We start from the raw sequence: 16,861 nt of genomic DNA on the forward strand, positions 1-16,861 counted from the left end.
GAGTAAATTGAGCCGAATATATTGATAAAAGTCACCTTGTCAGAGAGAGATTTACAGAGTTATCAAAACGTCACGCCAGGGAAAGCCATGAAACACATACCTTGTTTGAAGTGGTTCTAAAATCCTCTATGGAAAATAAATCTGTTTTTGCTGGGTTTATGACTTGTCCACTGTGGGGCTAGAGTTTTAAGAGTGTTTAACTTTTTAAAGTCATGAAGTGTAAATGCGTGGCTCGCAACGGCCCCAAGACCGCAGCGTGTTTGCCTGAAGCCGGAACACATGCGCTGGAAGATACCGGGACAAATATGCATTATTGTAGCTCAGCTGCTTCTATAGATGTCAAGGTATAATTTGTTCAGTAGACATTTCACTTTTTATTGCACAAACACAAACCAGACCATGTATCCCAATGTTTTCTTACAGGTTTAGTCAATTTCACCGTATTTCAACGGATAGTTTTGTAAATCGTTGTAGGCTTTTATTTTGAAACAGCGCGGAAAACCCGGAAGTAATGCACGGATCTAGCACTTCTTTACATTGTCATCGTATTTGTAAAGCAGTGCAGAATAAGCAGTTTTAGTTTACTGCAATTGTTTCTAAAACCGTAATCCCACCATAAACGGTAAGGAAGCTTTTTTTTCATGTGTGTGTAGATAAACCTTGAATGCTACACTTGTTATGAACGTGCAGGGGGACTTGTTGTAGTTTACAGTATTAGTTCGACTGCCTCTGTAATGAGTGAATAAGCCTACTACGTATGTTGTTCAGCCTAGCCTACTACAGTTTCCCACATCAGATTTACTAGTGCTGCCTGCTCCATGCAGTTATCTAGCTACGAAATTCCACTGTGCTAATATGGATTTGATTAGGCTTTTACACGATATTTCACTGGTGAAGTTACAGTAGCTATGTTTGTCAATCAACCTCATAGTTTATTCAATGAATAATGCTATCTATGTTCTCTTTATAGAGATGACAGTGCCAGTGGTGAACCTTTCTTTTGCTGCGTGTGGATTCCTGGGTATCTACCAACTGGGTGCATGTGGAGCCATCCTGAGACATGGAGACAAGCTGGTGAGCTCTCTCAGGGCATGTGCCGGGGCATCTGCTGGAGCTCTGGTGGCTGCAGTGATGGTCACTGCTCCAGACAAACTACAGGTAACATAGTAAGGTCTTCATCATCATCATCAGCCTATTCTTCTTTCTTCTTTTCCTTGTACATTTTTGTTGTGTTTAGGCCTACTGCTGGTTGATGCATTTGGTCTTTTTCCAATAGAGTGTCAAAGAATTTACCTTCAGATTTGCAAAAGATGTCAGAAGCCAGAGGTTTGGAGCTGTGACTCCTGGATATAACTTCATGCTTACACTCAGGTAGTCACTAACTCTGAGAGAGCTATACACTGAATATACCAAGATTAGGAACACCATAGTATTGAGCTGCACCCCCCTCTACAAGTTGTCGAAAGCATAGCCCATGTTGACTACAGTGCTTCTCACAGTTGTGTCAAGTTGGCTTCATGTCCTTTAGGTGGCAAAAAAAATCCATCTTTAACCGGTCTCCTCCCCTTCATCTACACTGATTGACGTGGATTTAATAAGTGACATCAATAAGGGATCATAGCTTTCACCCGGATTCACCTGGTCAGTCTTATGTCATGGAAAGAGCAGGTGTTCTTAATGTGTTGTATACTCAGTGTATAGAACAGTCATATTCAGATGCATATGCACACATAGTTAGACAGGCGGAAACACAGAGAGACAGTTGGTTGGGTTGAATGGGAATCAGTGTTCATAATGCTTTGTACATCGTGTATTTCTTTGCGTTAAAGCCACGTCTAGATAACTGGGTGTGTCAATCATTTTTTCATTTGTAACACCTTTATAATAAATGGAGCTATTCATTTGTGGGAGTAAATTAAACCTAAGGCTATAGAACTGAACAATGGTTGTGTTTGTGTCTTCATTAAGTGCACGCATTACACAGCCAACAGATCGTGTAATAAGTGCATGTTTTATTATAGAGCCGTACAGTGTTGTTAAATTCATTATTAAAAACATGACAAAAAAGCATCTGTCCCTTTGTTCTCCCCAGGGAGGGAATCGAGGAGTTTCTGCCTGGCGATGCCCACATTAAAGCAGGCAATCGCCTTCACATCTCTATAACACATTCAAAAAGTGGCAAGAACACCATCGTGTCCAGCTTTGCCTCCAGGGAGGACCTCATAAAGGTAGCCGGCCACAAGCCTGAGCAGATTATATTACTGTACCTTGGCTTTAACACAAAATGTTGTCGCAAATGTTTGAGGAGCATGGCCATTGTTTTCCCCCTGATACACTGCATTGTTGGGTCAGTTCTGTGTTTTAGCCAGTCAAGTGACAGAGCAATGCATATCTAACAATATGTGTGGGTCGAGGAACCTTTACAAATCTCTTTCACTACATATTTTAGGATTAGGTCTGACCTAGCCTTTGCTTCTTTTAATTGAAGGCACTCTTGGCCAGTAGTTTTGTGCCCGTCTATGCTGGAATCAAACCGGTGGAATGGCAAGGACAGGTAATAACTTGAACTGCATCTCAAACTCAACCCATGGATGTTATCCATTACGAGCTTACTGTTGCTTTTTGTTTGTTTATAACTGAAAATCTATCAACTTAACTGTAACACACATCCTTCAGAAATGGATTGACGGGGGATTCACGGATAGTCTCCCCATCCTGCCAGAGGGACGTACCATCACAGTCTCCCCCTTCGCAGGTCCCCAAGACATCTGCCCAAAACACAGAGGGCTCATGAACCTCCACCTCAAACTGGCCAACATGGACGTAATGGTGAGTATGATCACTGTTTGATTACATGTTCACAGGGATACAGACAGTATACATCTTCAACAAGTGTGTATTGCATTCATTGTATGGTTTTGCACATCATTTTGCCTGGACAGTTCTTTTGCAGTATTTAAAATTGCTTTGATTTTGTTGATGTTTTTGTTGATGTTTTGTGTTGTTTTTATCCCTCAGTTTTCCAAGGAGAACATCATCAGGTTAAACCAGTCCTTATTCCCTCCGTTAGAGGAAAGGATGAACCAGTATTGTAAAGAGGGTCATGACGATGCAGTGAGGTTTCTGAAGATCGAAAACTGGATCCAGTAGTGTTGTATTTCAATTGAGTATTCTTTTTATTATAGTGTTTTTTCTTGTAAATATGGTGTAATCACATTATTTATTTTAGATTTTAAAAGTGTGTAAAATAAAGAAAATACAATAACTCAAGTCAAATGTATAATTTTATCTTTGCAAATCCACTGTAGCCCATGAAATCAATAGTAATAGCTACTCTATAATCCGAGGAGACGTTGGAATATCAGCCAACTGCATGTAACTATATATCTCATGTGAGGTAACTAGGTGAAAATCAGTCTTTGAACACGCCTCACCATCAATTTCCAGCAGCGATCCATTACCCCTGAGCCAGTAGTGGCAGGCGGTGGGGAAATCAGTAGGGCACTTCACGGAAGTACATAATATAACAGGCAGTGGCGTCACGCTAACCTAGCGGAGGTCCTTCATCTCCTCCAGGACAAGAATGGAGTACCCCTTTGATGTTACCATAGAAATGGTTGTTTGAACTCTGCACGTTCTTCTCTCCACCTGAGGAACCATTTAACTTCCTCCGGTCCTCGGGTATCGGTGTGCACTGTGTTCAAGAGATCTTCTTTTTTCCCCCCCGGTGGTTGAACTCACACACACTCACTACACACACCTCCCTCCGGATCTTCTGAGGATACTTCTTCTTCATGCCTAGATAGAAACCAAGGCAAAATGTGCTCTGTTTAAATGACTCGCGGTCTTCAAATACAGTAGCAAAATGAAATAGTCTAACCCCAAAACATTGAAGAACCATATCTGCATCTATTAACACGACAAGGCTGAATTATCATAACTACTTACCAAATGTGACTGATAAAAGCATAATTGTCCAAAAAGACTTGGATGAGTTGAAATAAATAACGTTTAGCACTGTACACTCGTCAGCATGAGGGCAAAGAGCTGATCTGTACACTAAAGCTGAGATTTAGCTTGATCAGAAACCACATAATGACGATGTAAACATTTTTGTCCAATCATACAAATATCTGTTATGACACAATCAGTGTTTCAATTAATTGTACATCAGTTGTACATCACAAACTAGGCCATACAGTCCTGTAAGTAAACAGGATTTACCATCCACACACTAAAGTGAAGTAACCATGGTGTTTTCCTACCGCTATCCAGCCTCCCTGCTGTTGTTAATAATTAGCCCAATCTTTGGTCCACAGTTGTAATTAACACCTGGGGACATAGATTCCCTGGCGTATGGTTTAATATTGTTTAGGTTTTCTCCTCTGAGGAAAACTCTGCTGCGCTCCACTTCTCTGGCGTCCGGGAGCATAGAGGCTGGGCTGGATGTGGGCTGGATGTGACGGACCAGTGGCCAAGCCGACACACGGGAGCTACGTCCCAAATGGCACTCTAAATAGTGCACCACTTTTGACCAGAGCCCTGGCCACTGGTCAAAAGTGGTGCACAATGTAGGGAATAGGGTGCCATTTGGGACGCAGGCCCGAGTCAAAGACAAGATAAAGAGCTGGCTTCTATCACTGCCAAACTCTCTCTGTTGTGGATGGATCCAATAATGATCAGCCACTGTGATTACAGGGCCATGGATGGAGGAAAATAATTAGATTTATACACAATGTCAGAATATCAGTCAAGTAGAATATCAGTCAAGTAGAATATCAATCCCAGTTCTAGTGATAGTGGCTGTCGTTCTGTAGTTGGTGCTGGTAGTTATTAGTAGCAACAGTAGTGCTTATGTAGCTGGTACCCCACCTAAATCAGACCATTAATCATTTACACCAGAAAAATGTGTTGAAACAAATGAACACATGGTAATAACAAAATAACACATGGCATAAAATGCAACGGGTGTGTGGGAATGCACACAAAAAAAATCTGAATTCAGCATCCATCATCCATCATATAAATTACTAAACAGGGGAGAGAGCACTCCTTAATATTCTGAGATTTGCCAATGGCAGTTGGTGACAAATAGACTGCTGGATATAGAGTTAACGGGAGACTAAGATACATATTAACTAAACGTCACTGAAATCTGAGATCAAATGAAGAGCTAAGCTTAAAGCTAGTCTGGGTGATGAAAATGTACGGCTGGCTGTGGCCACAGGGGGATGAGCCATGTGTGGCTCAGGGACTCTGGATGACTCTGTACTGACTGTTGGCATTAGACACGGCAGCTCTACTGAACATCTTAATACAGCTCTATTCGTTAATACAGCCATGTCTTTTCATGTCGGTTGCCCACTCAGTTCCATTGCTTCTTGGTTGTGCAGATGCCTTTTACAGAGGCCCTGTAGTGTCTAAATGATGAACAGTGATTAAATGATCATCGGTAACCTACAAGGGTTATTGTAGCACCCCGGAGGATAAAACTAGAAATTCTCCAACTTGAGTTGGACCTTGTGCTAATCAGTGCACTGAGTTGCTGGCCTCAACAATCACATTTGATTCATATTGCTCCCTTTTGTCACAAAGTGCTTTAAAATGACATGTTAGTCCAAATAGCAGCATCTGCATAAAACCCTCAGGGAGCAAGCATAGGTGACACAATTTACTGTATGTTTTACTGGAGTTCCTGAGAGGACAAATACTAAAAAGTATGTTATTACGGATCACCCAGTGAGGTCACACACACACACGTAAGGTAGATCCAGGTTACTTCTACCAACAAGTCCAGTTAAAATGGGGGTATTTTCCCTGCCATTTGTCTCTCTCAGATTTTGTTTACATACATTCTAAAAGATTGGTTCTGGGTTCCTACGTTACCCTCCCCGCAGTGTTAAGCAATGATGAGCTGGTCCTGTGGAGAGTCTGCTGCTGCAGTGCTCCGTTGGCCGTCTCTCCCACCATCTCTCTCATACCTGCAGAGCTGGGAAAGGGAAGAGCAGCAGGGCTGCAGGCAAGGCTTCCATAGGAGGTGTCCCGGGGCGAGCTGGTCCTGAACGGGGGTGATGGACTCCTTATGGACGGCCACTGCAACCCGGATCTCCTCCACGACCGAGTGGAAGGCGGGTTCCGTGTCTGGGGTCAGGGGCGTGGTCTCCGAGGGGGTCGCAGGAGAGGTCAAAGAGCAAAGGGGGGTCATGGTAGGTCATGTAGGATGCGGTGCAGAAACAGGCATGGGTATGCATGCAGGCTGTCCCGTTCTCGGGGTAGAAGTCCGGAGTGAAAAAGAACACCTTCCATTTTGAATAACCTTAAAGATTTACAATGAATTACAACCACCATAGTAGTTTACTTTTCAAGTTAACTTCTTTGGGGCAGGGGGCAGTATTGGGTAGCTTGGATATAATCAGCTTGGATATAATTAGTACATTTGGATAGAAAACACTCTGAAGTTTCTAAAACTGTTGATGTCTGTGAGTACAACAGAACTCATATGGCAGGCAAAAACCTGAGAAAAAATCCAACCAGGAAGTGGGAAATCTGAGGTTTGAAGTTTTTCAACTCAGCCCCCACTGAAGATACAGTGGGATATTAGTTATGTTTCACTTCCCAAGGCTTCCACTAGATGTCAACAGTATTTAGAACCTGTTTTGAGGATTCTACTCTAAAGGAGGGGCTCATAAGAGCTCTTTGAGTGAGTGGTCTGGCAGAGTGCCACAGCCTCTGTCTGGCGCGCTCACGTGAAAGGTTACGTTCCTACGTTCCACTTCATTTGTACAGACAAAAGGAATTGTCCAGTTGAAACATTAATGAAGTTTTATGTTAAAAACATCCTAAAGATTGATTCCATACTTAGTTTGACATGTTTCTACGGGCTGTAACGGAACTTTTTTGAACTTTTCGTCCGACGTTCGGCGTGACCTGAACGCACTTTTGGATTTGTTTACCAAACACCCTAACAAAAGAAGATAGTTGGACATAACTGATGGACTGGGATTCCTGTGAGTGCATTCTGATGAAGATCAAAGGGAAGTGAATATTTAAAATGCTATTTCTGAGTAATGTTGACTACCCAATATGGCGGGTATGTTTTTGGCTAAATTGTTATATAAAGGCTGTACTCAGATTATTGCATGGTTTGCTTTCTCCGTAAAGTTTTTTAAAAATCTGACACAGCGGTTGCATTAAGGAGAAGTTTATCTAAAGTTCCATGTTTAATAATCGTATCTTTATCAATGTTTATTATGAGTATTTCTGTAATTGAGAGATCAAAACTACTGAACATAACGCGCCAATGTAAACTCTGATTTTTTTTACATAAATATGAACTTTATCAAACAAAACATACATGTATTGTGTAACATGAAGTCCTATGAGTGTCATCTGACGGAGATCATCAAAGGTTAGTGATTAATTTTATCTCCATTTCTGCTTTTTGTGACTCCTCTCTTTGGCTGAAAAAATGCTGTGTTTTTCTGTGGCTTGGTGGTGACCGAACATAATCGTTTGTGGTGCTTTCGCTGTAAATCCCTTTTGAAATCAGACACTGTGGCTGGATTAACGAGAATGTTATCTTTAAAATGGTGTAAAACACTTGTATGCTTGAGGAATTTTAATTATGAGATTTTTGTTGTTTTGAATTTGGCGCCCTGCACTTTCACTGGCTGTTGCGGGGTGGTTCCGCTAACACTAACCCCAGTCCTAGACAGGTTACCTTGCTTACAAAAAACATTGGAATTCTTAATCAGAATTAGCAGCACTGTTACAGTAATTAAATTGCATTCTTAAAACTATTACATTGGAAATGTGGACTTACTGTTGGGAGGCTGCCACCTGACAACGTTGAGGTAGGCGTTACAGTAATGGAAGAGAAAGTCGTGCTTTGATCTCTCAACTTTCCCCTGCAGCAGGGGTATGAGGTCATGACCGTCTATCACTCGAGGAAGAGAAGACACACACAAACACACACACACACACACAATAAATTATCTCTGAGACACAGAAATGGAGCATGCTGTAGGAATGATCCTTTGCGTAGGCAGAGAGACCTCAAAGGCCCTTGAAAACCTTTGATCAAAGGTTTAGATCAGCCTGATCCGTTTTTTCATTAGCTGAGATTTTTTCTAGCGGGTCCCTTTTGACACCTATTGTGAATATAATGTCTCTAGTTAGGGGGTGATTCAGAGCACTGAGAGTGCATATCATTTCTATGGTGACCTAGATTCCAAACGCTGTAGTTTTGACTGACAGACGAGGCTGCTAGAAAACCCTTCTAGTGCTTTGGACTTAACCATAGGAATAGATAGAAGTACTTGAACAAACAATGCCCCTCAGACCTCAGCAATTTCACAGCACCCACCTGTCCCCCAGTGCCGTCCCTCCGGCTAGCTTCATCACAGTAGGGAAGATGTCCATGTTGCTGGTGGGTTCATCAATGTCTTTCCCTGCAAGTAACATCCCAGTCCAACGGAGCAGGACTGGAACTTGGATCTCTCCCCTCCCAGTTGGTGGATTTCCCTACTGCTCAGAGACAGATCGAAGCACTTTCTGAGGACTGAGAATATGGGGAAGTCCTTTATCACTCGACTGAAATATAAGGCTTACCAGAACCTTTCATGGAAACGCCTCGTCTCTTATGCATGAGGACATTTAGATAATCTGAGCAATTTATCTAGTAATCTACTATTCTATTCTATACATTGACTGTTTCTGACTTCCCATTTACATTCCTATTAATATACCCTACTAAACCACAGCAGATGCAAACTAAAGCCTCTCTGCACCTGCACTTCTTAGGTTGAGTATTTTTACTCCTATAAAAAAAAGTAACCTATTAACAAAAAATATTGTTTTAACCGAAAATTTGACATCTGGCTGTTCGGCCTCTGTTGACCTGTTCTTTTGAAGCTGTTACAGACTGTACCTTTCTATATGCCATTCCAGCCTCTGTGCACCTCCCCCCGGACTGTGATCTCCTCAATGTGCGCCAGCTGGTCTGAGGTCAGGTAAACCAGTTCTCCCTCAGGTTCAACCGGTCCAGAGTCTGCATGAGCTGACCTACGAACAGATGTTATGAAACAGGACATAATAGGTCAAATCCAATCAAATCTTCCAACCTTTTAAATATAATTAGTGTGGACATTTCAAATCTTGCAACCTTATAACTTATTGGACATAAAAAAATAAAGCCATACAGCAATATAGAGTATATTATCAAGTCTTACCTACACTCCAGTCTACTTCCTGGATTGCGTTTCCATAGATATCGTGCTGACTGTTCCCCTGAAAGGCTGGCGATGCAAACATGGCCATGTGCACTTGGATGAAGGAGAAGAACAACAGGAAGGGTAGTGCAGAGTTCCTGTCAGAATAGTCAACACACACGGTGTAAATGGAAGAAAAGAATTGTATGACAACAATGGAAACTACCGTGTACAGTATGCTTTCATTTTACAGACACAGTCACCTAGGTCACCAACCCTTTACACACACTTTTCTTACATGCCCTTTAGAGTTTCGTCCCACACACAAGACATACATAAACAATAATCAAACACACTCACGCACACACAAACACTTGATTTGGCTTCTATTCTGTCTCAATCTATCATGTAGTAGGGGAAATATACATTTAAAAACTCAAACTCAACTGTGCTTCATCTGTCATTCTCTGGGTCAGGTTCTCTGAGACATACGGCTGCTCGTCCACCTCCCGGTTCCTCATCAGAAAGCAGCTGAAGTCGGGGAAGTTGGCAACGAACGTACCATAGATGGCCGCCACGGCGCCCACCAACGCCACCACCCTCAGCACCAGCTCCCTCCACGCGGTGTCCACGCCCCGCGCATGCAGGAAGGTCACGGTAGCCACACCCACTCCCAGGGTCTTGTAGGGTAGAGTTGAGAATATGTACTATCCTATATCCCTGAGGGACAACTTTCTTTGTTAGCTAAAAGGTCAAACAAACTACATAGAACAAACAACATTAAAACTAGTCTGGCTACCAGTCTGTTTATGCCATCATGCCAACTCCTTATCACTTTGTTTGGCTTGACAATGACAGCAATTTGAGTTGGCAAGAGCAGAAACAGATCCGTGACCGCATGCTACACCAGGATACATAAATAAAAGTTCAAATACTCAACGCAACACTGTAGTAAAAAGCATGAGCAGAAGCACACCCCAAAACGGCCGTAGAGGTGCTGACTAATGGAGAGTAAACTGTAGACAAATCTAATGTATTTAGAAAGACCTTTTTACATCAGCAGATGTCACAAAGTGCTATTACAGAAACCCCAAACAGCAAGCAATGCAGATGGAGAAGACACTCTACACACGCTCCCAACCATTTTAAAAGGTTCAACCAAAACAGTGTACCTCCTCGACATGTATTGTAGACTGCACATCACCTTGAAGGGTGTGTGTGCTTGGACATTGGTAAAGATGGAGCCGCGGCCGGGCTGACAGTCACGTAGTTTGGTCAGGGTTATACCGTAGAAGTGGTGGAAGCCGTGAGCACTGGGGTGGTGACAGTAGTCGTCGTTCCTCTCACAGTTAAGACCACGGTGCCATTTTCCTACAGTGGAGAGAAGGGGCAGGTGATGGACCATATAAACTGGCAACTTTATGGCATCTTCAAAGAACAACGACCTTGAAAGACAACACATGACGTGTTTCAAGCAGTGGAGGAAAAAGGCTGATGATGAAAAGGATGACATGTAATAATATGTCAACACGGGTTACTGAAAAGCCTGTGAGGCATGTTGCATATCAAAGACGTTGAATGTCAACTCACATGTAAATGTACTTTGTCTGTGCAACCATTGAGAAGCCAATAACGAGTACGAAAGCTATTATACAGTTCAAATCAATCATGTAGCTGATACAGTCAGAATTGAAAAAACCCTTCAAACAACAAAACAGACACATCGCTGCAACCAATCAAATGAACTGCCACTGCGTGTTCCCTATTCCCAGAGTGTATTGATACATACTCATGACGATAATAAATGGGTTATATGTAGAGTTTTTCATGGACCTAAAGACGCTTGAATAGTAACAATGGAGAGAACTTTGGCTCACCTATGAGAGCAATCTCATAGCCCTGCCGTTTGGCGACCTTGGCAAAGGTGACTTCTTCTTTGGGAAGACCGCCAGATGCAGCAGAGATGATATACACCCCCTAACTGTCCCAAGACAAAAATAGGATCAAAAACTGATGTGAAATCACAAAGTGGGGAGAGTAACAAAGTATACAATTATACAGTGGAATGATGATGTACTTTTCATCCTGCTGCATTGTGGTCAACATGCTAGTTATCCTGTTCTATGAACTGTTCTCTCCACATAGCCTAACTAATACATCCCTAACAACACATAATACTAGTTAGGCCTATCAATACTAGCTAGTGATCTGTTAAGTGATCAAAATATAGTACTAGGCAAAGCTGTGTGTCAAACCCCAGGAGGATAGGCTACACATTGAGCTCTTGTTGTTGTGTAGTATATTTTATTGCTATTGTGTTACTATTTTGACTATTTCACAGTAAAGTCTACGACCGTTCGGCGCTTGTGACTTATAACATTTGATTTGTTGTTTATGACTCGCCTCACCGGATCGTATCGGGTATCAGCCCGTCAGGAAGGCTGCCCTGCTGGGCGTACAGAGGGGGGCCGCAGCGATGCGCTGCGTCAGCCTCAGCCCCTCCTGAGCCAGCATGTCGATGTTGGGGGTCCTGCAGACACAACAACACAACACATTACCACCCAGCTGGGCTCATCATCTGGAAAGATACGTTTTAGTCGTGTTTTAAAAAGGTGAGCACAGAGCACAGCAAGAATTAGAAGTCAGAATAAAAAAGAATAGAATCGAATGTTGACTTCCGAGGATGTACATTTTTGTTTGGAATCACAACTACAAATGAGAAGTATATATGTAATGCAGGAAAGCCTTGCTAAGAAACATGGGAAAGAACATAAAGAAGCCTGTTGCAGTTTATATCACTGTAACTTAGCGCAAGGTTGTGTTCCCACTGTCTACAATCGCCAGGTCATCGACCATAATCAGGACAAAATACGGCCTTTTGTCACCATTCAAGGCATAGCACACGTCAAACAACAACAGTAGATCTAGACAGCATGGGATCCTCATTTTTCAAGGTAACACTGGAGAAGCAAAGACAGAGGCAACACGAGAAGATTGGATAGGGTCAAGCACTTCAAGTTCCTTGGGATGTACATCACTGAGGACCTGAAATGGTCTCGGCACACCGACATCGTGGTGGCTGAAGAAATTTGGCAGGGCCCCTAAGACCCTCACAAACTTCTACAGATGCACCATTGTGAGCATTCTGTTGGGCTGCATCACCACCTGGTAGGGTAACTTCTCTGCCCTCAACTGCATTATGGCTCTCCAGAAGGTAGTGCGGGCAGTCCCACGCATTACCAGGGGCATGCTGCTTGCCCTCCAGGACATCTAAGGCAACCAGTGTCAAAGTAAAGGCCAATAAGATCATTAAGGACCTTAGCCATCCGAGCCACGGACTGTTCTGTCGGCTCCCGTCCGACAGACAGACAGTACAGGGGCATCAAAGCTAAAACAGAGACTCTAGAAAACTGCTTCTATTACTAGGCCATCAGACTAGCCGTCTACCAGGTGATGCACGCACACACACCCACACACACACACACACACACACACACACACACACACACACACACACAGAACCACTGGTCACTTCCCATTTCACACGGTCTATTTAAATACTTTATCACCGACGTAGCACATCATAATATTACATTTCTCCTACTGTACATTGTATTTCAGTGACACTGTTTATACACAGAGAATTTTTATTTATACACTGGATTCTTGACAGAGCTTACTCATATTCCATTCGGAAAGTATCCAGACCCCTTATTCTAAAATTGGTTAAATATATATTTTTTCTGATCAATCTGCACACAATAATGCACATAGTTTTTTTTTTTTTTTCAAATGTATAAAAAATAAAATACAATATCACATAAGTATTCAGACCCTTTACTTAGTATTTTGTTGAAGCACCTTTGTCAGCGATTACAGCCTCAAGACTTCTTGGGTATGACGCTACAAGCTTGGGACACCTGTATTTAGTGAGTTTCTCCCATTCTTCTCTGCAGATCCTCTCAACCTCTGTCAAGTTGGATGGGGAGCGTCACTGCTCAGCTATTTTCAGGTCTCTTCAGAGATGTTTGAACAGGTTCAAGTGCGGGCTCTGGCTGGGCCACTCAAGGACATTCAAGACTTGTCCCGAAGCCACTCCTGCATTGTCTTGGCTATGTGCTTAGGATTGCTGTCCTGTTGGAAGGTGAGGTCCTGAGAGCAGGTTTTCATCAAATATCTCTCTGTACTTTGCTCCATAATCTTTCCCTCAATCCTAACTAAACTCTCAGTCCCTGCTGCTGAAAAACATCCCCACAGCATGATGCTGTCACCACCATGCTTCACTGTAGGGATGGTGCCAGGTTTCCTTGTTTCTCATAGTCTGATAGTCTTTAACTCCAAGCTGGCTGTCATGTGCCTTTTACTGAGGAGTGGCTTCCATCTGGCCACTCTACCATAAAGACCTGATTGGTGGAGTGCGGCAGAAATGGTTGTCCCTCTGGAAGATTCTCCCATCTCCACAGAGGAACTCCGGAGCTCTGTTAGAGTGACCATCGGGTTCTTGGTCACCTCCCTGACCAAGGCCCTTCTACCCCGATTGCTCAGTTTGGTCGGCGGCCAGCTTTAGGAAGAGTCTTGGTGGTTCCAAACTTCTTCCATTTAAGAATGATGGAGGCCACTGTGTTCTTGGGGGCCTTCAATACTGCAGAAATGTTTTGGTACCTTTCCCCAGAATTGTGCCTCGACACAATCCTGTCTTGGAGCTCTACGGACAATTACTTCGCCCTCATGGCTTGTTTTTTTCTCTGACATGCACTGTCAACTGTGGGAACTTACAGGTGTGTACTTTTCCAAATCATGTCCAATCAATTGAATTTTCCAAAGGTGGATTCCAATCAAGTTGTAGAAACATCTCAAGGAAGATCAATGGAAACAGGATGCACCTGAGCTACATTTAGAGTCTCATAGCAAAGGGTTGACCTGTAAATCAGGTGTACATATGTATAGATTTCATGTGTTTACTGCTACAGGACTATTTGGCTTGCTAATCAGATTTGCCCTGCCGTTCTTGTCTTTTTTTGTCTCCTTACATTTTACTGCATTTTTAAGAGCTAGTACCATAAGCATTTCGCTGCACCCGCTAATCTGTGTACGCGACCAATAAACTTTGCTTTGAAGAGAGCTAGAGTAAATGTTACTAAGGTGTAAGACCCAAATGGCACCCTATACCCTATATAGTGTACTACTTTTGAACAGGGCAACTAGCCATTTTAGAGTCCTACTGGAGTGTCTCTAGAGCGCCTGCGAAATCATAGACCGCTAACGTTACAGTTTAGGCCAGGGTTCTCCAACTAGCGGAACGCGGGTGATTTTATTTGGACATAAAATACTTTATAAAAAATATATATATAATTTTGGAAATCTGCTCCGAAGTACAGTATTCCCACCAATAAGAGATATGTATGTGATTGTATACAATTGTAAGCAAGGTTTGAAAGTATTGTGTTTTAGACAAATGTTATATCTGTTTGGGCTTCTTGCTATCAATCTACATTATATAAATTATCAACTAGCAAGCAAGTCGCAGCAATGATGAACGCAAATGGGGAGGGAATTCTGACCGGGGGGAGATTTTCGACACAACACCGGCAACCTGACCATCCACTCAAGAAAAAAAATTCGTCTGAATCTAGTTGATGATCCCTGGTGTAAACTATATTGTTGCCAAGTCGTTCAAATCCTACCTTTGTGGATATGCATGACTCGAAATGTTTTCGCTAGTCATGTGACTAAGAATGAAGCAGTCTCATTGGATTATGGTTTATCCAAATATTTTAGGTGACCTGTGTGCTGCCTAAATGTAGTGCAATCAAGACTAAAATTATGTAGATTTCAACCCTCTATAGTGCAATCCTACAAGCCAATGTGCAGCCTTAATCCCTGCCAATCTTTATTTAACATGTTTAGAAAGCCCTTGTGTCAGGAACATAAGGAAGAGCACACTAGTGGATCATATTAATAAGGTGAGACAATATTCTTCAAAAAACTATAATTCTATTTCACTAGTTAAAATGACAAATTCACAGGCTGGTATATTACAGATTGCACCTTTACAATTTTTTTGTGTGTAAATTTACTCTGGCATAGGCCTACAGTAGAACACTGCAAACAAGAGATTCCATCATAGCTCTATTAGTAGGCCTACAATTTGTGTATTTAACTAGGCAAGTCAGTTAAGAACAAATTCTTATTTACAATGACATCCTACCCCAGCTGACGCTGGGCCAATTGTGCACCACCCTATGGGACTCAAAATCACAGCCAGATGTGATACAGCCTGGATTTGAACCAGTCATTGTAGTGATGGCACTTGCACAAAGGTGCAGTGTCTTAGACCACTGTCCCTGCCTTGAATTCAAAGTTCCCGGCCATATGTTCTTGATGCTCTTGACTTGACCCTCTCTACCCCTCTAGCAGAATAGGACATAACTGTTTCATACAACAATAGGAGGCACAGAATAGGAATGCCCTAGATATGCTGTAGAACCAGATTATGTTATCATTGTCTGTGGTTGGATGAACTGAACTGGTCTACAGGCATTGACCAGTTATCTTTTAGATACTGTCGAAAAAGGAAACTGTGATGGTACAGTCGGTCAAGTCTGGTTCACACACTGGTCAGAGGATTGACCATAGAATTAGAATGACTTGTAAATTCTATCACTTCTAGAATTACTTCCCATTCTAATTATACGTGGTTGACTCTCAGAACAGACTCTTTGATCACACTGTGATATGAGTAATGATGAATATTCACACTTGTGCTGTTTTTGTCTGTCAAATATTTATTTATTTTACCTTTATTTAACCAGGTAGGCAAGTTGAGAACAAGTTCTCATTTACAATTGCGACCTGGCCAAGATAAAGCAAAGCAGTTCGACAGATACAGCGACACAGAGTTACACATGGAGTAAAACAAACATACAGTCAATAATATAGTATAAACAAGTCTGTGAGCAAATGAGGTGAGAAGGGAGGTAAAGGCAAAAAAGGCCATGGTGGCAAAGTAAATACAATATAGCAAGTAAAACACTGGAATGGTAGTTTTGCAATGGAAGAATGTGCAAAGTAGAAATAAAAATAATGGGGTGCAAAGGAGCAAAATAAATAAATAAATAAAAATTAAATACAGTTGGGAAAGAGGTAGTTGTTTGGGCTAAATTATAGGTGGGCTATGTACAGGTGCAGTAATATGTGAGCTGCTCTGACAGTTGGTGCTTAAAGCTAGTGAGGGAGATGAGTGTTTCCAGTTTCAGAGATTTTTGTAGTTCGTTCCAGTCATTGGCAGCAGAGAACTGGAAGGAGAGGCGGCCAAAGAAAGAATTGGTTTTGGGGGTGACTAGAGAGATATACCTGCTGGAGCGTGTGCTACAGGTGGGAGATGCTATGGTGACCAGTGAGCTGAGATAAGGGGGGACTTTACCTAGCAGGGTCTTGTAGATGACATGGAGCCAGTGGGTTTGGCGACGAGTATGAAGCGAGGGCCAGCCAACGAGAGCGTACAGGTCGCAATGGTGGGTAGTATATGGGGCTTTGCTGATAAAACGGATTGCACTGTGATAGACTGCATCCAATTTGTTGAGTAGGGTATTGGAGGCTATTTTGTAAATGACATCGCCAAAGTCGAGGATTGGTAGGATGGTCAGTTTTAC

General features: G+C 42.4%; 1 protein-coding gene and 1 pseudogene across 1 annotated transcript; one reads left to right on the forward strand and one right to left on the reverse strand.

The window, feature by feature from the left end:
• The first annotated feature begins 300 nt into the window (after positions 1–300).
• pnpla4 (patatin-like phospholipase domain containing 4) lies at positions 301–3,272 on the forward strand. Its single transcript, XM_020504702.2, has 7 exons — positions 301–622; positions 971–1,158; positions 1,277–1,371; positions 2,093–2,228; positions 2,489–2,554; positions 2,677–2,829; positions 3,019–3,272. The coding sequence occupies exons 2-7, from the start codon at positions 973–975 to the stop codon at positions 3,148–3,150; spliced, it is 768 nt and encodes a 255-aa protein (XP_020360291.1). The 5' UTR covers positions 301–622; positions 971–972; the 3' UTR covers positions 3,151–3,272.
• A 1,738-nt stretch (positions 3,273–5,010) lies between these two features.
• LOC109906782 (steryl-sulfatase-like) lies at positions 5,011–12,155 on the reverse strand (annotated as a pseudogene).
• Between the last annotated feature and the right edge of the window lie 4,706 nt (positions 12,156–16,861).

This window comes from Oncorhynchus kisutch, linkage group LG16 (assembly GCF_002021735.2).
Source record: "Oncorhynchus kisutch isolate 150728-3 linkage group LG16, Okis_V2, whole genome shotgun sequence".
Lineage (NCBI taxonomy): Eukaryota > Metazoa > Chordata > Actinopteri > Salmoniformes > Salmonidae > Oncorhynchus > Oncorhynchus kisutch.